Source organism: Sorghum bicolor, chromosome 1, assembly GCF_000003195.3.
Source record: "Sorghum bicolor cultivar BTx623 chromosome 1, Sorghum_bicolor_NCBIv3, whole genome shotgun sequence".
NCBI lineage: Eukaryota > Viridiplantae > Streptophyta > Magnoliopsida > Poales > Poaceae > Sorghum > Sorghum bicolor.
Window position 1 is genome coordinate 14690078 of NC_012870.2, and position 17279 is coordinate 14707356.

General features: G+C 41.4%; 2 protein-coding genes across 3 annotated transcripts; one reads left to right on the forward strand and one right to left on the reverse strand.

Annotated features, from left to right (window-relative positions):
* On the forward strand, positions 170-7142 carry LOC8064530 (protein DEK). The gene is made up of 12 exons (XM_002464222.2): positions 170-354; positions 1140-1994; positions 2077-2110; positions 3676-3752; positions 4396-4455; positions 4537-4647; positions 4734-4811; positions 4943-5023; positions 5279-5675; positions 6013-6125; positions 6513-6543; positions 6618-7142. Exons 2-12 carry the CDS (start codon positions 1194-1196, stop codon positions 6770-6772), a joined length of 1938 nt encoding a protein of 645 aa, XP_002464267.1. The 5' UTR covers positions 170-354; positions 1140-1193; the 3' UTR covers positions 6773-7142.
* Positions 9429-16429, reverse strand: LOC8064531 (lysine-specific demethylase JMJ25). Of its 2 annotated transcripts, none has more exons than XM_021456133.1 (15): positions 15671-16429; positions 14934-15080; positions 14155-14316; positions 13945-14075; positions 13583-13682; positions 13321-13453; positions 13183-13246; positions 12359-13100; positions 11560-11892; positions 10861-11280; positions 10719-10791; positions 10550-10635; positions 10337-10456; positions 10181-10245; positions 9429-10057 (listed from the first exon to the last, which is right to left on the reverse strand). In XM_021456133.1, exons 1-15 carry the CDS (start codon positions 16127-16129, stop codon positions 9808-9810), a joined length of 3285 nt encoding a protein of 1094 aa, XP_021311808.1. In that variant the 5' UTR covers positions 16130-16429; the 3' UTR covers positions 9429-9807. The 2 variants fall into 2 exon arrangements, with proteins under 2 accessions (XP_021311808.1, XP_021311814.1); XM_021456139.1 differs by having other exon boundaries at positions 14934-15111; positions 15671-15750.

A 17279-nucleotide genomic window follows, 5' to 3' on the forward strand; every position in this document is an offset into this window, starting at 1 on the left:
CCACAGCCAGCGTCACCGGCGCGGGGCGCGTCCCACCGGACAGCGTCCCACGGGGACGGCGTGGGGCCCACGCTTCCCGCGCGCGGGCGAATAAAGCGGATTGGACTCCGCGCTGGGGTCCGGTCCCGATCCCGACCCCAGCGACGCAAACCGCTGCTCCTGACAAAAACCCATCAGAAATAAAAATAAAATAGATTAAAATCCCCCCCGGAAGAGAGAGAAAAAAAACCACCCGAAAATTCTCCCTGTCTCGAGGGCGACGCACGCAGGCAGGCAGGCGACGCGACTCCACTTCGTTTCGGTCTCAGGCGGCCCCGGCTGCTGCTGCTGCTGCTGCCCGCCGCCCAGCTCAAGGTACGCGCGAGGGCCGCAAAAGCCCTCGTCTCTCTCGTCGCGCGTGCTCCAGATTGTTCGTGCTTGTGCTCCGGGTCGGGGCTGCTGTCGCCGTCGAGCTGGGTGCACGGTGTGTGAGCGGGCGCAGAGGAAGCTTCAGCTTGGGGTTTCTAGGGTTTTTTTTTTTTTGGGACGAGCGCGCGGGAGGCGGTCGCTCCTCTGCTCGGGTAGAGCACAGCTGCGAGGCGCGGGTTCTCTGAGTTCGGGGGAGGGCTTCTGGGCTGCGGCCAAAGCTGGGTGCCGCCCAAATCCGGCAATTTCGGTCCGAATTGCTTAGGGTTTGGGTGCGGAAACCGGAGGGGGCGGGGGGTCCTTGGTGTCGTGCTGTCGCCACGTAGGTGTAGCTGCGGTTCCTTGGTCCGTGTCATGCGATTGTGTGGTTCCCAGTTGAATTGCCTGCTGGCTTCGCTGAAATTTGGGGTTCCTGCAACGAAATTGAGCTTAGCTCTTTCGGTGGTGCGTGCAATTTGATTTCTTCCACCGTAGTTTTCATGAGAGCCTAGGCTTTTTTTAGCATTCCTTTTATTCTAGTTAGGACCATGATGTGGTGCTTTTATTCCCTCCATTTTGGCCTTCTTGCTTTGTATTTGAAAGAATTGTACCGCAGAGTTTAGATCTTTGGAACAATACCGACATAGCACGTACCACGGCATGCCACTGTTTCCTTTCTTTTGTCAGATTCTCATTTCCCGCTGGGTCCTTGGTACCTCATGTTTCCTCACTAGGGTTACCATTTTTTTATGCAGATATTCGAGAAATAAGGGTCGGCTTGGTTGCCCGAGGCCGACCCAGCGCCTGCGATGGAGGAGAAGGCTGTCGCAAATGGAGCAGCCGCTGCTGATGTTGCTGCTCCTGATAACAAGGATAACGCCAAGGAAGAGGCTAGCGAGAGCAAGGAGGCAGTAGCGAATCAGGATGCTGAAGAGCAGAACAAAGGCTCGGAGAATGGCGCAGAGGGCGAGTCAGGTGGAGATGTCAAGATGGCAGAGGCTGAGACCACAGAGGAAGGCGATGGTGATGCTGGTGCCGCAAAGCAGGTGGATTCTGGAGATGTTGAAACGGATGCAGATACAAAGGAAGATGCCAATGCCAAGACAGGAGAAGGTGAGGATGACAAGATGACTGAAGCTGACGCAGGAAGTACAGAGGACAAAGATAAAGAAGAGAAGGAAGATGAAGTTGAGAACACAAACGTGGATAAGCAGGATGAATCAAAGGAGCAAGAGAAAGGTGTTTCGGCTGAGGAAGAGGAAAACAAAGGAAAAGAAACAGATGCCGATGAGAAGCAAGAACAAGAGGAAGCAGAAGAAAAGGGTTCTGCTGATAAGAAAGATGAAGATGAAGATGAAGATGAAGGTGAAGGTGACAAGATGGAAGAGAATAAGGAGGAGACTCCGAAGAACAAGAAAGCAAGGAGTGCCAGGGATAGAAGCCAGGGAAAGGATAAGAAACAGGATGGATCCAAATCCAGGGAAGCAAAAAGTTTGCTGAACACGCCAAGCCCATATGGTACCGATCGCCCTCAACGTGAGAGGAAAACAGTGGAGAGGTTGGTTGAGGTGATTGAGAAAGGGCCAAACAGGAATTTCGTGGTTGAGAAGGTTCGTTGCTTGCATTTCATTTGTCCCATTTTGTTTTCATTTCGGTATGTAATAGTGTGGCTGAAATTCTTTTTTATCACAGGGACAAGGGACTCCTCTTAAGGATATACCAAGTGGTATGTGACTCTTTTCATACTGTTTACTGTGTGCTTCTCTCTGTCTCTGAGGCAGCATAGTTGGCCTTCTCTTCTGTCTTAAACCTTAACGATGACAAAGAGATTCTTTTATGTTACACGTGATTTGTTATGTTTTACTGGTTGAATTCTTGATTGAAACTGTTCTGAATTTGAAACTGATGGTTTCTAGGTTTGAGTGGAACTCTTTAATTGTTTTCCATGCATTTTCCATCTTCTGTCGATCTAACTGGAGAGAAGAAATCTTGTGATCTGTCAGTCAATTTAGGAAACTTTTGCTTGTCTCTCTTGTATATGATGGGCCTGCCTTTAAATTTATTTGCTGTTGTAATTTACATTCACTAGGGGCTTCTGTTAATAGAACTGGTTTCTTATCACCTTCATCTCGTATGATTCTTTATTTTAAATGACTAAATAAAAACTTGTGCTTGCCTTTTTTTTTCTCGAGCAACGCAAGCGAGCTGTGTGTCATTTCATTAAGAAGAAAAAGTACATAGAGGAGGGGGGTGGGGGTGGGGGGTGGGGTGTTAATCCCTCCCAGCAAATACAACCCTGATGAACCTGTACTTGCCTTGAAGAAGTTCTATGAACAAAGTAGGTGGTGTTTATGTGGTAGGCTGTTGTTACCTTTTAAATTGAAATGGCAGCTATAAGGCAAAAAGAATGTTAGCTCCCAGCAGAACCCAAAAGCAAGATATGCAGAATCTAAAAAAATGGAGTATGCCGGGGAACTGTATTACTGTGTATCTTCAGTTTTAGGGGCACGAGGAGTAGAACCTACCTCAACAACAAAATGCTCCGCTATAAGCCATATAGTTGCTTCATATTTTGAGCAGCACAGAACCATCGGTGAAGCTCTAACATAGGTGCTATATGCCTATGTAAGTAGCTTATCTTGTTTTGTTCTCTGGTGTCTGCTCTAATTGTGTCGCAGTAGCAAGACGAGGCTAAAAATTTTATGATCCTATTAGTTTAGGTTAATCACTGAGCAACTTCAGTGTTGTTTTTTCATCACTCATCAGCTTAGATGAGCAATAGATTCCTTTCGTATTTTCTGATCTTTTCTGGAAAGCAACAATTCACACTATAGTCTGTACAGTATCACATGCCTGATATCATTGCATCTTGCTAAGTGGAATATTTCATTATTTTGAGTAGATGGAAGTAGTATGCAATAAGTAATATTCAGTCCTTTCTTCTCTGTTGATGTTGGTACATCCACTTTCCACTGTATTTACTTCCCTTGTTCCCTGTTTTATGAATAATTTATCTTCTAGCATTGCTGTCTTTTCTTTATGATGATTTGCTAAATTGTTGTTGGTTTATCAAGAGTTAACTATGATGACTATAGGCCAGTTGCTACTTTGATTTCACTTGTAATCTCTCTTTGTGCATTGCTTTTTGTATTAGCAATGTGTTCTTCATTAGAACAAAGATTTGTCATTCTCTGTTTTTAGGGTTTCCATCTAATGCTTAAGTTTGTGAAATTTCTTTAGTTTATAATGTTCTTTCACTGATTTGTCTTTTCTTTTGAAACTTATGAACAGTGGCACACAGAATATCAAGGAAGAAACCTTCTGATCTTAAATTTCTTCACAGTATTCTTTTTGGGAGGAAAGGCAAGGTAAATCTTTGACATATACACATAGACTCCTTTGTAACTACGTGATGCAAATTCATCTATCATCCAAGCACTTTGTTGTATCAAGTACAACTACATGTAAAATTTGCAAGGAAACTACCACACTTTATTTCTTGATAAGTGCTAGTCCCTCCAATATGTCTAAGCAGAGGAAGCACATTTAAGAATTTTGATGAAGCGAAAGAAGCACAATTAAGAATGAACATGAGTAATTTGGCACCATGGGTTGTGTAATTGTGTTATCCTTTTGCATATACTGTTCTGGAACCAAACACATAAAGAAATAAAAAAATTCCAAAACAAATAATGCAATGCCCTAAGTGATAATGCTTGTCAAAGTGAACTTTGCTCAGCGTGTACAGATCTTAGCTGATTGCATGTCAGGTTTGTATATAAAGTAGCAAGAGTAAGGTTTGGCTAGTTTCCTGGTCACTTTTTTTTTGTACAATTGTCTGCTCTATTTTATATACTTTTAGCCCCAGCTATTTAAAAGATGGCTAGCTGTGGCTTGGATTCTCAAGTGAAGTATGCTTTTGTATTCTTCCACTTGCTTCCTTAACAAATCCTAAAGTGTGACATTACTCTTGAATGATACTAACGCTAAGTTCTATCTCTTATGTTTCAGGCTGTTGATTTTAAAGGACATATACTCCAGTTCTCTGGATTTGTTTGGCATGAGAGTGATGTAAGCTTTTCTCAAAAGCTTAATTAACTAGTCTACTTTAGTTTATTCAAATTGATTAATTTAGGCAGTTTTTATTTGTAGGAAAAGCAGAGAGCCAAGGCAAAAGAGAAGCTTGACAAGTGTGTAAAAGACACACTGCTGGACCTCTGTTGGACCCTTGGTATTCCAACTCCAAAAGCAAACATTAGAAAGGTTTTGTTTTCCTGCCTTGTTCTTGGAATTATACTTTTTTTAATTCAATACATGACATTCTAATATTGTTTGGTTAACTCATATAGGAAGATATTGTGTCAAAGCTGTTGGACTTCATTGCTGAACCTCACTCTGCAGCTGATTCTGGGCTCTCTGATGACCAGGTTACAACACCTATACATTGTGATTATATTTTATTATCAGCTAGATGCTGTTGCTGATGTTTTGTGGTTGGAGTCGGAATTAACTTACAAGATTATTCTCTCTGTGTGTTTTATCCTTTTCCACTGGCCAGGGATCAAATTCTAAAAAACGCAAGAGAGGAGGTGAAAGTGCAAGTAAGACTGATGATAGCACACCTAGTAGGTCAAGGAAGGTACAGTGCCAAAATTGTCTTACATGGTGTGTTGAATATAAGTATACAACTGAAAGCTCTGAACATGACTTAAAGCTATGATATAGCCTTCTTTAGTGGCCATTTGACCCTAAGCAAAAATGAAGCTTTTCTTCTTGCCTATGTCTATTGTGTACTTGCAATGGTTATTTGTACAGTCATGGACTCATGGTCAGTTGGCCATCCTGCTTTGTATCGTTTTATTACCAACATTCTCATTGCCTGTTCTTGCTGCAGAAATTTGTGGATGGCAGTACTTCTAGTAAAAGGCAGAAGAAAGCGCTCCAGTATGATACTGATGAGGATGAGGATGAATCCATGAATTCTGACAGTGAGGAAAACAGGGATGAAGATTCAGATGAAGCTGCTGACAAACAGGAAGGTGACTATCGATCTGGCAAAGAAAAGGCAGGGAAGAAGTTATCAGAGGTAAAAGAATCTTCAGGCAAAAAGAAGGCAAACACAGGGAGTGGCCACAAATCAGGTCCTCCAAAGAAAATTATCAAAAGTCCAGTAAAAAAAGTGTCATCCAAGGTTCATGAGGAAAAAGGAAGCCCCAATGATAGTGCAAAGGTTTTTTCTAGGAAGAAAAAACCCACAGCAGAAAAGGAGATCAAAGAAAAAAAGTCATCAGGTAAAGTAGTGACCTAACTAGCCCAAAATGCCCCCTTTTTGTTGGTGTTTGGAAATTTCCAGTTCAGTTCATATTTACCCCACTGTGGTTCATCATTTCTGGAAATCATCCTTGTCTCTTATTCTGGTGGATATTTTTGCTAATCTTTTTTTTAGTTGTAGACCATCATGTGGTAATTGCATTGCACTACATATGATTATTGTTCTGCTTGTGTCATGGTCACAGAAATATCTCACTTTAATATAAAAATCATCAAGGCATAGGTACTTTTCTGTAAGAAAAGGCACAGGTAATTTATTAGTTTGCCCTAAAAGTGGAGATATTGTATTTTATCTAGGCAAAAAAAAGGTGGCAAAGGGTAAAGGAGAATCAGCTGAAGCAGTTCTTCCCAGCAAGGACGATCTGAGGAAGACCATTACTGAAATCCTCAAGAAAGTTGACTTCAACACGGTGAGTTACAACTTTCAGTGTAGCGTACAGAAAATGGTGTCACTATTGACTATTTGCAATTAACCATCAATTTGCCAAGTGTTAAAGGTATCTAGAATGGTGATAGGAGTATAGGACAATGGTGAATTAGTTGCTTTCAAGAGTGTTTTTACAGATGTGAATAGATGTTTGGAAACATGGGTAATTGACAGTAGAAATCATACTTATGTTCCAATTTATGTGATTATGTGTCTATGATTATGGTAGCATAGTCAATTATTTTGGAATTGCACAGGTATTTTCTCAGTTGTACTAGTTGTCATGGTTTTTTTTTACCAACTTTCTGCTCTTCGTTTTTAATTTCTTGTCATAGTTTTTACTGACCTCTTTGGGTACCTGATTTTGCAGGCAACTTTCAGTGACATTCTTAAGAAGCTTGGTAAGATTTTCAGACATGTTTTTACTGATTTTCTGTTGCTGATACTAGATGCACTAACAAACTTTATCTTGTAGACGATCACTATAAAATGGATCTGACCCCAAAGAAAGAAGCCATCAAAGTTATGATCCAAGATGAGCTAACCAAGCTATCAGAGGAGGATGAAGAAGGAGAGGGAGACGGAGACAAGCAGCAGGAGCAGCCTCAGGCGAAGGAGATCGAGGCATGAGGAGGATTCGCAGAACCCCATAGCTGTAGTAACCGCTGTTAATTATCCTGTACTTAATGCGTATGCAGTTGCCTGTACAGGCATCCTTTGTTGATTATTATCGCCACCAGCTCGAGAACCTCACCCCCTGATTGTGTATGTTGTGAGACATGATGTGTAGGCAGCCTCCACACCTTTTAGCTGACTGATGATAGGAGAGTTACTCCTAGGCAAGGCAACTTGTGTTTTCTTCTAGATTTGCAAATGGTGTCAGAAACTCTGCATTTGCTGCGGCAGAGCGTGTACTTAGTTGTTTCGTGATAGGTCTGAATAACACATGGATGGATATGGTATCAGGCTGTAGTTTGATCGTGTTGCCTTGAGTTCTTTACTTGATCCGTTTCTTCTGTGGACTGTGGTGGATCTAGAGGCCATTTGTGCTTGGAATTGTGCATGGGCCTGTGGAGCGGGTGGATCAATCTTGAATGTTTGTGTTTTGTTGGTAGCGTGCGCTTCTCTGATGTCGTCCTGCCTGGGTTGGTTATCTTGGTAAAGCTCCTCCAGTTCCTGCTGCTGTACCTGTACCCCGAGCGAGAACTGGAGTACTATTCTTAACTTATTTGCTGAATCTTATCTTGGTAAAGCTCCTCTAGTTCCTGCTGCTGTACCTGTACCCCGAGGCCCGAGCGAGAACTGGAGTACTATTTGCTCAACTTATTTGCTGAATTATTAGCTACTTAGCAGTGTTTTTCTTTTGTAATAAATTAGCGAACAACAATTTTAACTGTTGCGTCATCCTAGGTGTCGAAATCAATCCAAAAGGGCAGAAGCAAGGCATGCACACCTTGCTCAACTTTTATTTAAATTTATTTGGTGAATCTGTTAGCTATTCGGTAGTATTTTTCTCTCATAATAAATTAGCGAACAATAATTTTGACTGTTGCACCATCCTAGACGTCGAAAATCAATCCAAAAGGGCAGAAGCAAGGCACGCACACCTCGCCCAACTTTTATTTGCGACTTAATTTTCCCATTGGTGGGCGATATATAGATAGGCCTGATGATAAAAAAAAAATAGCCCCGAAATTAGGCCGACAAGACTTAAGGAACGGGCCCTAAAAGGGCCGGGTTGAATATGTTTATATACGAGCTAAAAATGTTCGATGGGACCAGGTGCAGCACAGCGTCCCGGGCCACAGTCCAGCACACCACACTTGGCTGTGAATGAGCAAAAGATGGTCGCTGGATTCCGGTGCCTTCTCCCAGATTAAAAAAAAAACTCAAAAATAAAGACAAAAAAAATATAACAGCTGAGCCATTTAGCGGCTAAAAGGTATGGTCATTAGCGGCTATTCCTGATCGATATAACAATAACCTAGCTAATTTTAGATCAACCCAGGCCAGTCCACACCCATGGCGATGGTGCTCCATGCTCTCTTGACGTGCCACGTAGTAACTGAAATTTCCCATTCAATCTCTTGACGTCAACCGGCGGACGGACGCTTGGAGCTAAATCTTTGTTTCATGAAGCGTCTATGGATATTTCGTAGAGGTCTAAATATTTTATTTGGGTTTGGGGTATATTAAAATATGTCTCTAATTTTTTGGAATTTTTAAAAGTATAGAGGCATTTTCTGTGGTTTAAAAACCTTTATAAATTTTTTAACTAAAAGAAAATTTAGTAAAAAGTGCAGTCACGAGATCCATGGTAAAAAAAAAGGAAAAGACAAAATAGAGTAAAAGTACAAACTTTTGATGTTTCCTCTGTTGTTTGATGGATGGAAGAAGACCACTTTAGCTCTCAACTTTCGTGAAAATTTACTTTTCATCTCTAAACTTTAAAATCGGATAAATTACATCCTTCAACTTTTGAAATTGTATATACTATATCTCTAACATAGTTATAAGTAGTTTTGAAGCAAGAACAAAGAAAATAAAGCCCACATCAACGTTTGCCGGAGGGAAAAAAAGAAGAAACCGACGAAATGAAGACGACAAAACCGAGTGATGGTTAGAACTTTCGTCGTTTCTTAAAGAAACTTATTTTTCTGGTCGACTGCATTTGGAAGGATCAAAGCCGTTGTGATTGCGGCACTTTTCCCATCTATATAGATCAAAGTCGTCGCAAACCTTTTCAGTGCACCTAAAATTCAAAAAAAAAAAACAAGATTCTCAATACATGCATAGAACATTAAATATAAATAAAAAATAATTAATTATACAGTTTGACTATAATTTACGACGTACATCTTTTGAGTCTAGTTAGTTTATAGTTAAACAATAATTATAATATAAAGAAAAATACTAAAGTATAACGGCGTGGACGTGCAACAGGTCACGGCCCGGTCGCGGCGCCCCGTGACGCCTGTGCAGACGACGCAGCTCGGCGCCACAGGCCCCTGGCGCTCGGACCCACGTCCGGAGTGGCTCTCGACCCAGCGCACATGGACACGTTCAACACGCACATCAACAATAGCATGCTCACTAGCTCAGGACCAAACTCTAGCGTCTCCTCTCTTCGACGTCTCCATTGTTTCATCACAAGGTGTACACATTTTCTTTGGTCTGTTAAGTTCACTTGTTAGGCTGGGTGCAATGGCAAATGTGTCTTTAAAAAAAGAAAAATTGGCAAATCTGGTTGACAACATGCTTTGGACTGCACTATAAGCAGTCGCAATTTTCAGCTAAGAATGCTCAGCCTCAGCCAATGGATTGGATATATAAAACCAGAATCCAGAGAGTTCAAATGACCACATCTATTCAGGTCAATTACTACCAATATCAGCAACAGACATGCGGAACTGCCAATCACCATAGCCCGCTACATGAAGAGTCTTGTACAGCGAGCACCTAGCATGGTTCTTCCAGAATGGTGCCAGCCGGCAATCACCACATATGAACAAAAGCCAGACGCCACAGCCCACAATGGCGTCTAGGGGTGACAAAATGCCCGGTCTATTCTAGAATCTACCTGCTTCCAAAATACCTACGTCCAGGTTGGGTCAGTGCAGCCACCATGCCTTACTTTCCCTGTCAGCAGTGAACCGATCAATCACCTACCGCTTGCTAGAGCCTTTCAGGCGATTGCCCTGCATTTTAGGAGGCTTCTCATCAACAGCACCATCTTTGGACTTGCCGTCTCCGCTCTTCTCACCTCTGGGACGACCAGGCTTCTTTTTGGGCTTATCGTCAGTAGCTTCATCGTTCGACTTGCGACATGGGCGACCCATTTTAGGCTTCTTCTGTGCTTCAGCATCAGCATCAGCTTCTTTTTTATTCTTGGGTTGGGCAGCTCCACTCTTCAACCTGATGGACCAATCACATGACAAGCAGTGATCAGAATGTCTCAAAATTTTCTGCATCTCGTTGCAACTTCAGATCTTCTATAGCAAAATTTCAACAATATACTACTGCAAAGCTGCTGCTTACCCCTCAGAGAAAGGATCCAAGAAATTTATTACTTGGTTCAGAGCATGAAGAGCAATCTTCTTAATCTGAACGCACCAGATTGGACTCCAGGTCAGTCATGTCATATCAAATAGCACATGATAAATAGAAACAAGATAAAATATATAGCATGCCAACCTCCAGTTTATCCTCTTTAGCCCTGTGACCAGGTGGAAGTCGCCTAAACTCTCCAGTCAGTTTTATGCACTCATCGACGTTTTCTGGGGAAACAAAGTCCATTGCAACCTTGATGCAAGACTGCACAAACAGAAACAGCTTCGATTTAAGCAACAGGATACATTTGTTGCTGAAGTAAAATAAAAAGGAGAGGTCTGTTGAGTTCAATCGCACCTTCAGATTCCTCACTTGGTGAGGACATCCAGCAGGAATAAAAACCGCTTCACCAAGCCTCTGCTCAAACGTCCAGGGTTCAACACCTATACCAAGCATGCAATCACATTAGAGATAGGGCAGAACAGCACAAAGCACTGCATTTCTAAGGTCTGAATAGCTAACTAACCATATTCTTCCTTGAGCTTTCTCTTATGCTCCTCAGTTAAGTAGAAAATCTGATCGTGAATTGGGTGAATAACCTGCATCATTTGGATGACTATTAGTCAGCATAGGAAAAACAGAGGAAATAATTGCAAGGAAAACCATACCTGTTTCACAGGATTGCAATTGATATGCCGGAATTCTTTGGCATGTTTCCTAAGATAATCTTGTAGCTTGTCAGAATCTTCTCTTCGGAAAATATCCCACAAAGCACCACCAGTTTTCTCATGGTCTCCACTCTTGCCCGTAATACACTGAGCACCATTATGCATCCCAGCATAACTATTATTCTTGTCAATGTAATCTGAACACTGGCCTGCATCTTTACATGAGATCTTTGATGTTTCGTCAATGGTTAAATTCCTGGAATCAGTAGAAGATGATAATAGGTCTCGTTCAGTGCCAGATTCTAAAACACCATAAAGTTCCTGAAGATCTTGTTCTTTCATTTTCTTTCTGAGTTTCTCTATCTTCTTATGTTGATAACCCTCATAGGTCACTTGTGTTGTATGTGTTAATATATTTACCTGATAAAAAACACACTGTCAGAATTAATGACTGTCATAATAAGCTAGGGACCCCAAGCAAGAGACAAATAAGAAACAGCTATCAATTGTCACCAGCTGAGTATACAGCCACAGCTTGAAAAAGAGTCAGATCAGAGAAAGCAACGTAAAGAAAGTGAGACACAGATTACCAATATAAGATAAGGCATTGCACAAGTTGATTTTATTCTACAATGAAGGTACCAGACAACCACGAATGTTATAAAATGAGAAGAGAAAATCATCAATAACAGCACATACTGCATCAGACATGTCGCAGTGAAGCTTGGTCACAGAATCACCCCTGCCTAACTCTTGGTGAAATCCATAAGCAATGTAAGTTTTGGGTCCAAGATCTGGCTTCAGTGCACCATCAGGAAGCTTGACTGCAAGATTTAGTGGACCATATCGAGGATCAGTGTACTCAGGAAATGGCAATGCACTGATAAACTCAGCGCCATGGCGAGGCAACCTCTGATCAAATGAACTAGATGGTGGCCAGTCCTTCAGCTTAAGCATCTCAGGCCAGTGTACTGTGGTGTGCATTCTGCCTTTCATATATCCCATAAAAAACATATGTATATTAATTTCCACCTGCAACAAAAATTGTGCATGCCAAGTACTTAATATTTTTTTTTGCAAGGAAAGTACTTAATATTTTACAATTAGCAATTAATAACAGGGCTGTGAGGAATCTATGCATGCATACAGATAACACGGTTCCTTCAAAAAATGAAATGGAAGTTAAATTCACAGATATCTCAAACATTAATTTTATTTTTACTTGTAAAGCATGCCCAATTTCTTGACATGGTAATAAATAAATCTTCTACCAGAGCTTTACAACCATGAAAACCAGCATGGGGACAAAGGTATGCAACAGAGAATAGCAGACATCACCAAGTCAGGGAAGTGGTCCCAACCTTTCATACTGCACCTAATAAAGTCTATAAAGAGAAAAGTAGCACATCTAAGGGAAACACAAACAAAACCACATTTAAATATATACAAAAAGAAAGGTCACCAAATCACAAACATTTAGGGAAGTAGAATTCCTAACCTCATTCCAATCAAGGCAGTCTATTGCCCTGACAGCAAAGTGCTCATCTTCAACATCACCATTAGTCTTTTTCTCTCGCAATGCCCGCCACATAACTAATGGCTCCCAACTGAGACCAGAGGTCAACTGAAGAACGTCAGAAACTATAACTGGCTCACCTTTTGTCCAATGCATCTGAAAGTGCACTAAGTCATCCTCCTTGATGGCAGTGGCAACTGGGCAGTAGATGTGATTATCACTTGAGCCTTTCCTATTTGCAGCCTCTCGCACATCATGAATTCTTACACTTCCTGAATGGTCATAACAAGGGCACTGATCAATTCTTTTGGTTACTGCTTTTGCAAATACTTTACTCCTCACAATTCTGTCAGCTCGTTCTTCTAAGTCAGAAAGTAATTTCTCTGGGAACAAGCATTTGAGGTCCAAAACTGAACCACCACAGCCTCCTAGCTCCTTCGGTGGGCAACATATGCTACCATCACTTTCTGATTTCCACAGTAGTAGAGACTTCTTTGGGGCCTCACTAGAACCCATTCCATTGGAAGACACATTTTTCCATTGGAACTGATTATTGGTAGCAAAAATATAAGTCTTGTCTTTTGGTTCAGGCTCTAAGATCTTTACCTCCTCTCCTCCAGGAATCTCACCTTTGCGGATCTCCCCACAGCATGAAAGGCACAAATCATAAAAACAGTACTTGCAGCTTCTATGAAAATCAACTACAGAAGTTTTACAGTTATTGCTGCATTAGAAGAATAAGAAGATAAATCAGATGCTTGCTGATATAAGATTGTAGCGAAAAAGGAAAACAGGAAAGACCAAACCAGAAGACGCGTTCATCTATATCACATTCAGCCTGTTCCAACTTCACCTCATTCATCGAAACACCTAGGAAAAAACAAATTAGCATGAACAGCAACCTCAGTTAGCAGATTGTGTCATGCAACACCAGAACACAATACCTTGTATTTTAGCCTCTAATTTCTTCTCCTCCGTCTGCTCCTGTCGCAGTTGTCTCAACCAGGGAAGCAACAAGTGCAGAACATGACAAGCATAATGGATTTGATTTCCTTCAGAAATTTTCTTCTTTGGTGGCTGCTTTGTGAGAAATGGGGATTTATTGGTTAAGAGTAGGCAGGAAAAATTTGAAGGAAAATACCTAACAAGCAGAAGAAATGGAAAAAATGTAAAGGCAAAAAAGGAGATGGAATGCTAGGCATGAACCTCTTCAACTCCTCGCATTCGTAGGCATCCCTTGCAATTACAGTTCTTGCGACAATACGGGCATTGTGAAGCAAATTCATCTTCTGACAAACCAGGATACCTGTTTAGTATTTACAACAGATTAGCAATGTACATTACACAAGATCAAATAACATAACCACATGAATGGAAATACCAGAACCAAAAGACATCCTTTTTGTAGCACAGTAGACAAATACAGTTGCATCAACAAAAAACTAACAGATGCCTATAGAAAAAGATGATAAACTAACCATGCATATGTAATTTATATATGTAACTACAAAGAAATTGTATGGTGTGCAATCATATTAGTAGACAAAGATCATGAGAACTTAACACACCATCGTTGGATGCATGGCACGCAGAAGCGCTTATTCTTGCATGAATTACACCAGACCACCCTCCCTTTATCATTCCTTTGGCACTGGTGGCACATCAGGGCATTATCCCCAGTCAACATCTTCTTCCCTTTCTAGACAATTGAAACAACACTTAAATTCATCAAATACTTACACAAAATCATTCCATTAACCAGCTCATGAGTTGCTTACCCTTTTAGTTTCATCACAATCTTTACGCTTGGAGGATAAGGCCTTCTTTTGTTCTTCATTCTCTCTTTTCAACCTTTTTGTGACAGAAACCTTCCCTGCATCTCCTTTCTTCCTCTTCTTTGCAGTCTGTAAAACCTTGTCCCTAACTGTCTCGGAACCATCCTGCAAGTAAATGAACTTAAAGCCTACAACATTCTTTCGATACACTAGAAGCATCAAAACTGAGGTGTTACAGCAAAGGTGCCAATTGAATTACAAGGAAATTTCCTTTAATATCATATGGCCCAAGAAACAAAATGCTAGAACATTCATCAAAGAAAATTGAAATATAAACTCAAAAACACCAAAACTAAGGTGTTACAGAAAGGGGGCACAGAACTACTAGCCGCTAGGAAAAAGATGTTCTTTAATTTTTTTTATTTTTTTATATAATAAAGACAGAAACACAAAGGAGCATACAAGAGAGCAAGTATAGTATTCACACAGCTGGATAATCACCGCACTATTGCTAGTTACAAGTAAACAAGCTCGAAAACATATTTACTAATCGACATTAAGGTTTTAATTTATACAAGGCCAATAGAGAACAACAAAACCATTCCTAATAGAACCTGGAACTTGTGACAGGGTGTTTGTATGTTTCAGACAACATTTAGAAAATTTGTATTGATTCTTGTTGTTAAGAACTGCCAGATAGTACATGGTAAAATTGGCAACACGCTAACATGGGTACAAAACTATAGTAATCAACTGTTGCAGAAGATTGTAAAGTAGCATACCCCCTTCATGTCACCGTGGCATTTGCTGTTGGGGAAGTCGGCCTTGCTGTTGTCCACATGTTCTGGTTTCGTTTTTCTAGGACCCCTCTTCTTGCCAGCATCATTTCTCTTCTTTCTCTGAGGCTTGAATTGGTTGGTGGCAATCTCCTGACATTACACCAGCCTAGAAATTAGCCCGCTACATTAAGAGAATACACCCGACAAGAATTAAACCAATATCCAATACAATGGCAAGTAAATGTATTTCAGAAAACGAGACACAAGATACTGTAGAATCAGCATACATACGCAGTAAAAAAAAAGGAATAAGAGAAATTTCTGCTATTGTAGGGGGAGAAGGAAACAGACAGTATGTCGAAGCCTTTCCTTTCATTTACTATGAATCGTAGTATATCAAAGAATCATCAGAAATATCCCTCGAGTGACCGAACAATACTTGATTTTTTTATCTAAAAAGTAAAGGAATTTTTTTTCGTTTAAAGAAAAGCATCTTTCTTTATCTGTATTCAATGCGCTAGTTGCTCATATAGGAAACAGTAATAAATCGTATGAAATGGTAGGAAGGCTATTTTTAGGCATTTTCGTACTCCTGGAAAAAAAATGGGAATTTTTTTTAAATGAAGGGAAACTGGAAACATGCCAAGAGAGAGGCGCAAAACACGTTGCAAATCCCTCAAAAAACCCCCAAAAAAAATGGGGAAACTAGGAAAAGAAAAAGTGGAGAGCTATCCCAGCACCTCATTGTCATCATCGGTGTCGCGCTCGCAGAAGACGTTGGCCGCGTGCCTCCTCTCCCTAAGCACCATGTCCCTGAACGCCACCCCATCCATCGCCGGCGCCGCGAAGGGCCTGTCGTCGCTCCGGCGCTTGGGCCTCCCGCGCCCCTTCGCGGCGCCTTTCCCCCGCCCTTTGCTCCCGCGCGTCGTCACCCCACCACCATCGCCCGCGGCCCCCTCTGGTTCCTCCGAGATGGCCATGGCCGGCGCTTGTGGGGAAAAGAAACGACTGGAGATTGGAGAGGAAAGGCAAGGGTCGGCCGGCGAATCGGCGATGGAGAAACGTGGAGGACGTCCTTCTTCGTCCTTTTTATTTCTTGGCCCCCCGGGCACGGGAGCGAGGGCGGGCGGTTTGGGCGCGGACACGGCGGCCGAGGCGCCGCGGCGAAATCCCAGCCGTCGGTGCGGGGACAGGGGCATTGGTTTTCAAATTTTGAAGCGGTTGGGGGGAGACGGCGAGTGGAGGGAAACTGGGAATAGCAGGGGGGAAAAGAGCGCGGCGGCAAATCCTGTGTGCGCCGCGCCGTGGTTTGCATTTTCACCCCCAGGGGCGCCGGTGGTGTGCAAGTACGGAATACGGAATGCCGAGTATACTCCGATCTCTTTCACATTCACATTTTCGCCGTATACGAGTGTACAGTCTGAGGGCTTGTTTAGATCAAAAACTTTTTGGATTTTGACACTGTAGCACTTTCGTTTTTATTTGACAAACATTGTCCAATTATGGAGTAACTAGGCTTAAAAGATTCATCTCGTGATTTACAGACAAACTGTGTAAATAGTTTTTATTTTTATCTATATTTAATGCTCCACGCATGTGCCGCAGGATTCGATGTGATGGAGAATTTTGTAAAGTTTTGTGTTTTTGGGTGTATCTAAACAAGGCCTAAGTCTAAGTGACATGTGAGAGAAAAATATTGCTGAATGGCTGATAGATTCGGCTGATAAGTTCAAGCAAATAGACCGGTAATATACGTACGCCTTCACCGTATATGCATGGACCAAAAGCAAAACTATCTAGGTAAATTAAGGTCTTGTTTAGTTCGCAAAAATTTTCAAGATTCTCCGTCACATCGAATCTTTGGTCGCATGCATGGAGCATTAAATAGAGACGAAAATAAAAACTAATTACACAGTTTATCTGTAATTTGTGAGATAAATCTTTTGAGCCTAGTTACTCCATCATTGGATAATGTTTGTCAAATAAAAACGAAAGTGCTACAGTAGCCAAAACCCGAAAAATTTTGCAAACTAAACAAGGCCTAAAAAAATCATGCCAACATGTATCCTATGAATTACCTGTTAAAGTTAAGGTTGAAACGTAGAAATTTCATAGGAATTATATAAAAATTTCATAAGAATCAATTTATTTTTCACACAAAAAATACATAAACATGAAAAAAAAAACTACATTCCAAAGGGAGTCTAAAAAATTGTTTGGTTTTCTTGCTCGTCAGTGTGTAGTCTTGCCAAGCAAGGATATTGATATATGTAAGGAAGCTTTTACCTTGCTTTCGAGAGAGCCAAAACGGTTCTCCTCGACACCTTCTTCTTGCTCGTGCAAGAGAGA

Coding starts and splice junctions, on each gene's coding strand:
- LOC8064530 (XM_002464222.2), top strand. CDS start 1,194: ATGGAGGAGAAGGCTGTCGCAAATGGAGCAGCCGCTGCTGATGTTGCT. Junction 3,753..4,395: donor TTTTTGGGAGGAAAGGCAAG/GTAAATCTTTGA, acceptor CTTATGTTTCAG/GCTGTTGATTTTAAAGGACA. Junction 6,126..6,512: donor AGAAAGTTGACTTCAACACG/GTGAGTTACAAC, acceptor CTGATTTTGCAG/GCAACTTTCAGTGACATTCT.
- LOC8064531 (XM_021456133.1), bottom strand. CDS start 16,129: ATGCCCCTGTCCCCGCACCGACGGCTGGGATTTCGCCGCGGCGCCTCG. Junction 14,076..14,154: donor ATTGTGATGAAACTAAAAGG/GTAAGCAACTCA, acceptor TCAATTGTCTAG/AAAGGGAAGAAGATGTTGAC. Junction 13,454..13,582: donor GAATGCGAGGAGTTGAAGAG/GTTCATGCCTAG, acceptor CTCACAAAGCAG/CCACCAAAGAAGAAAATTTC.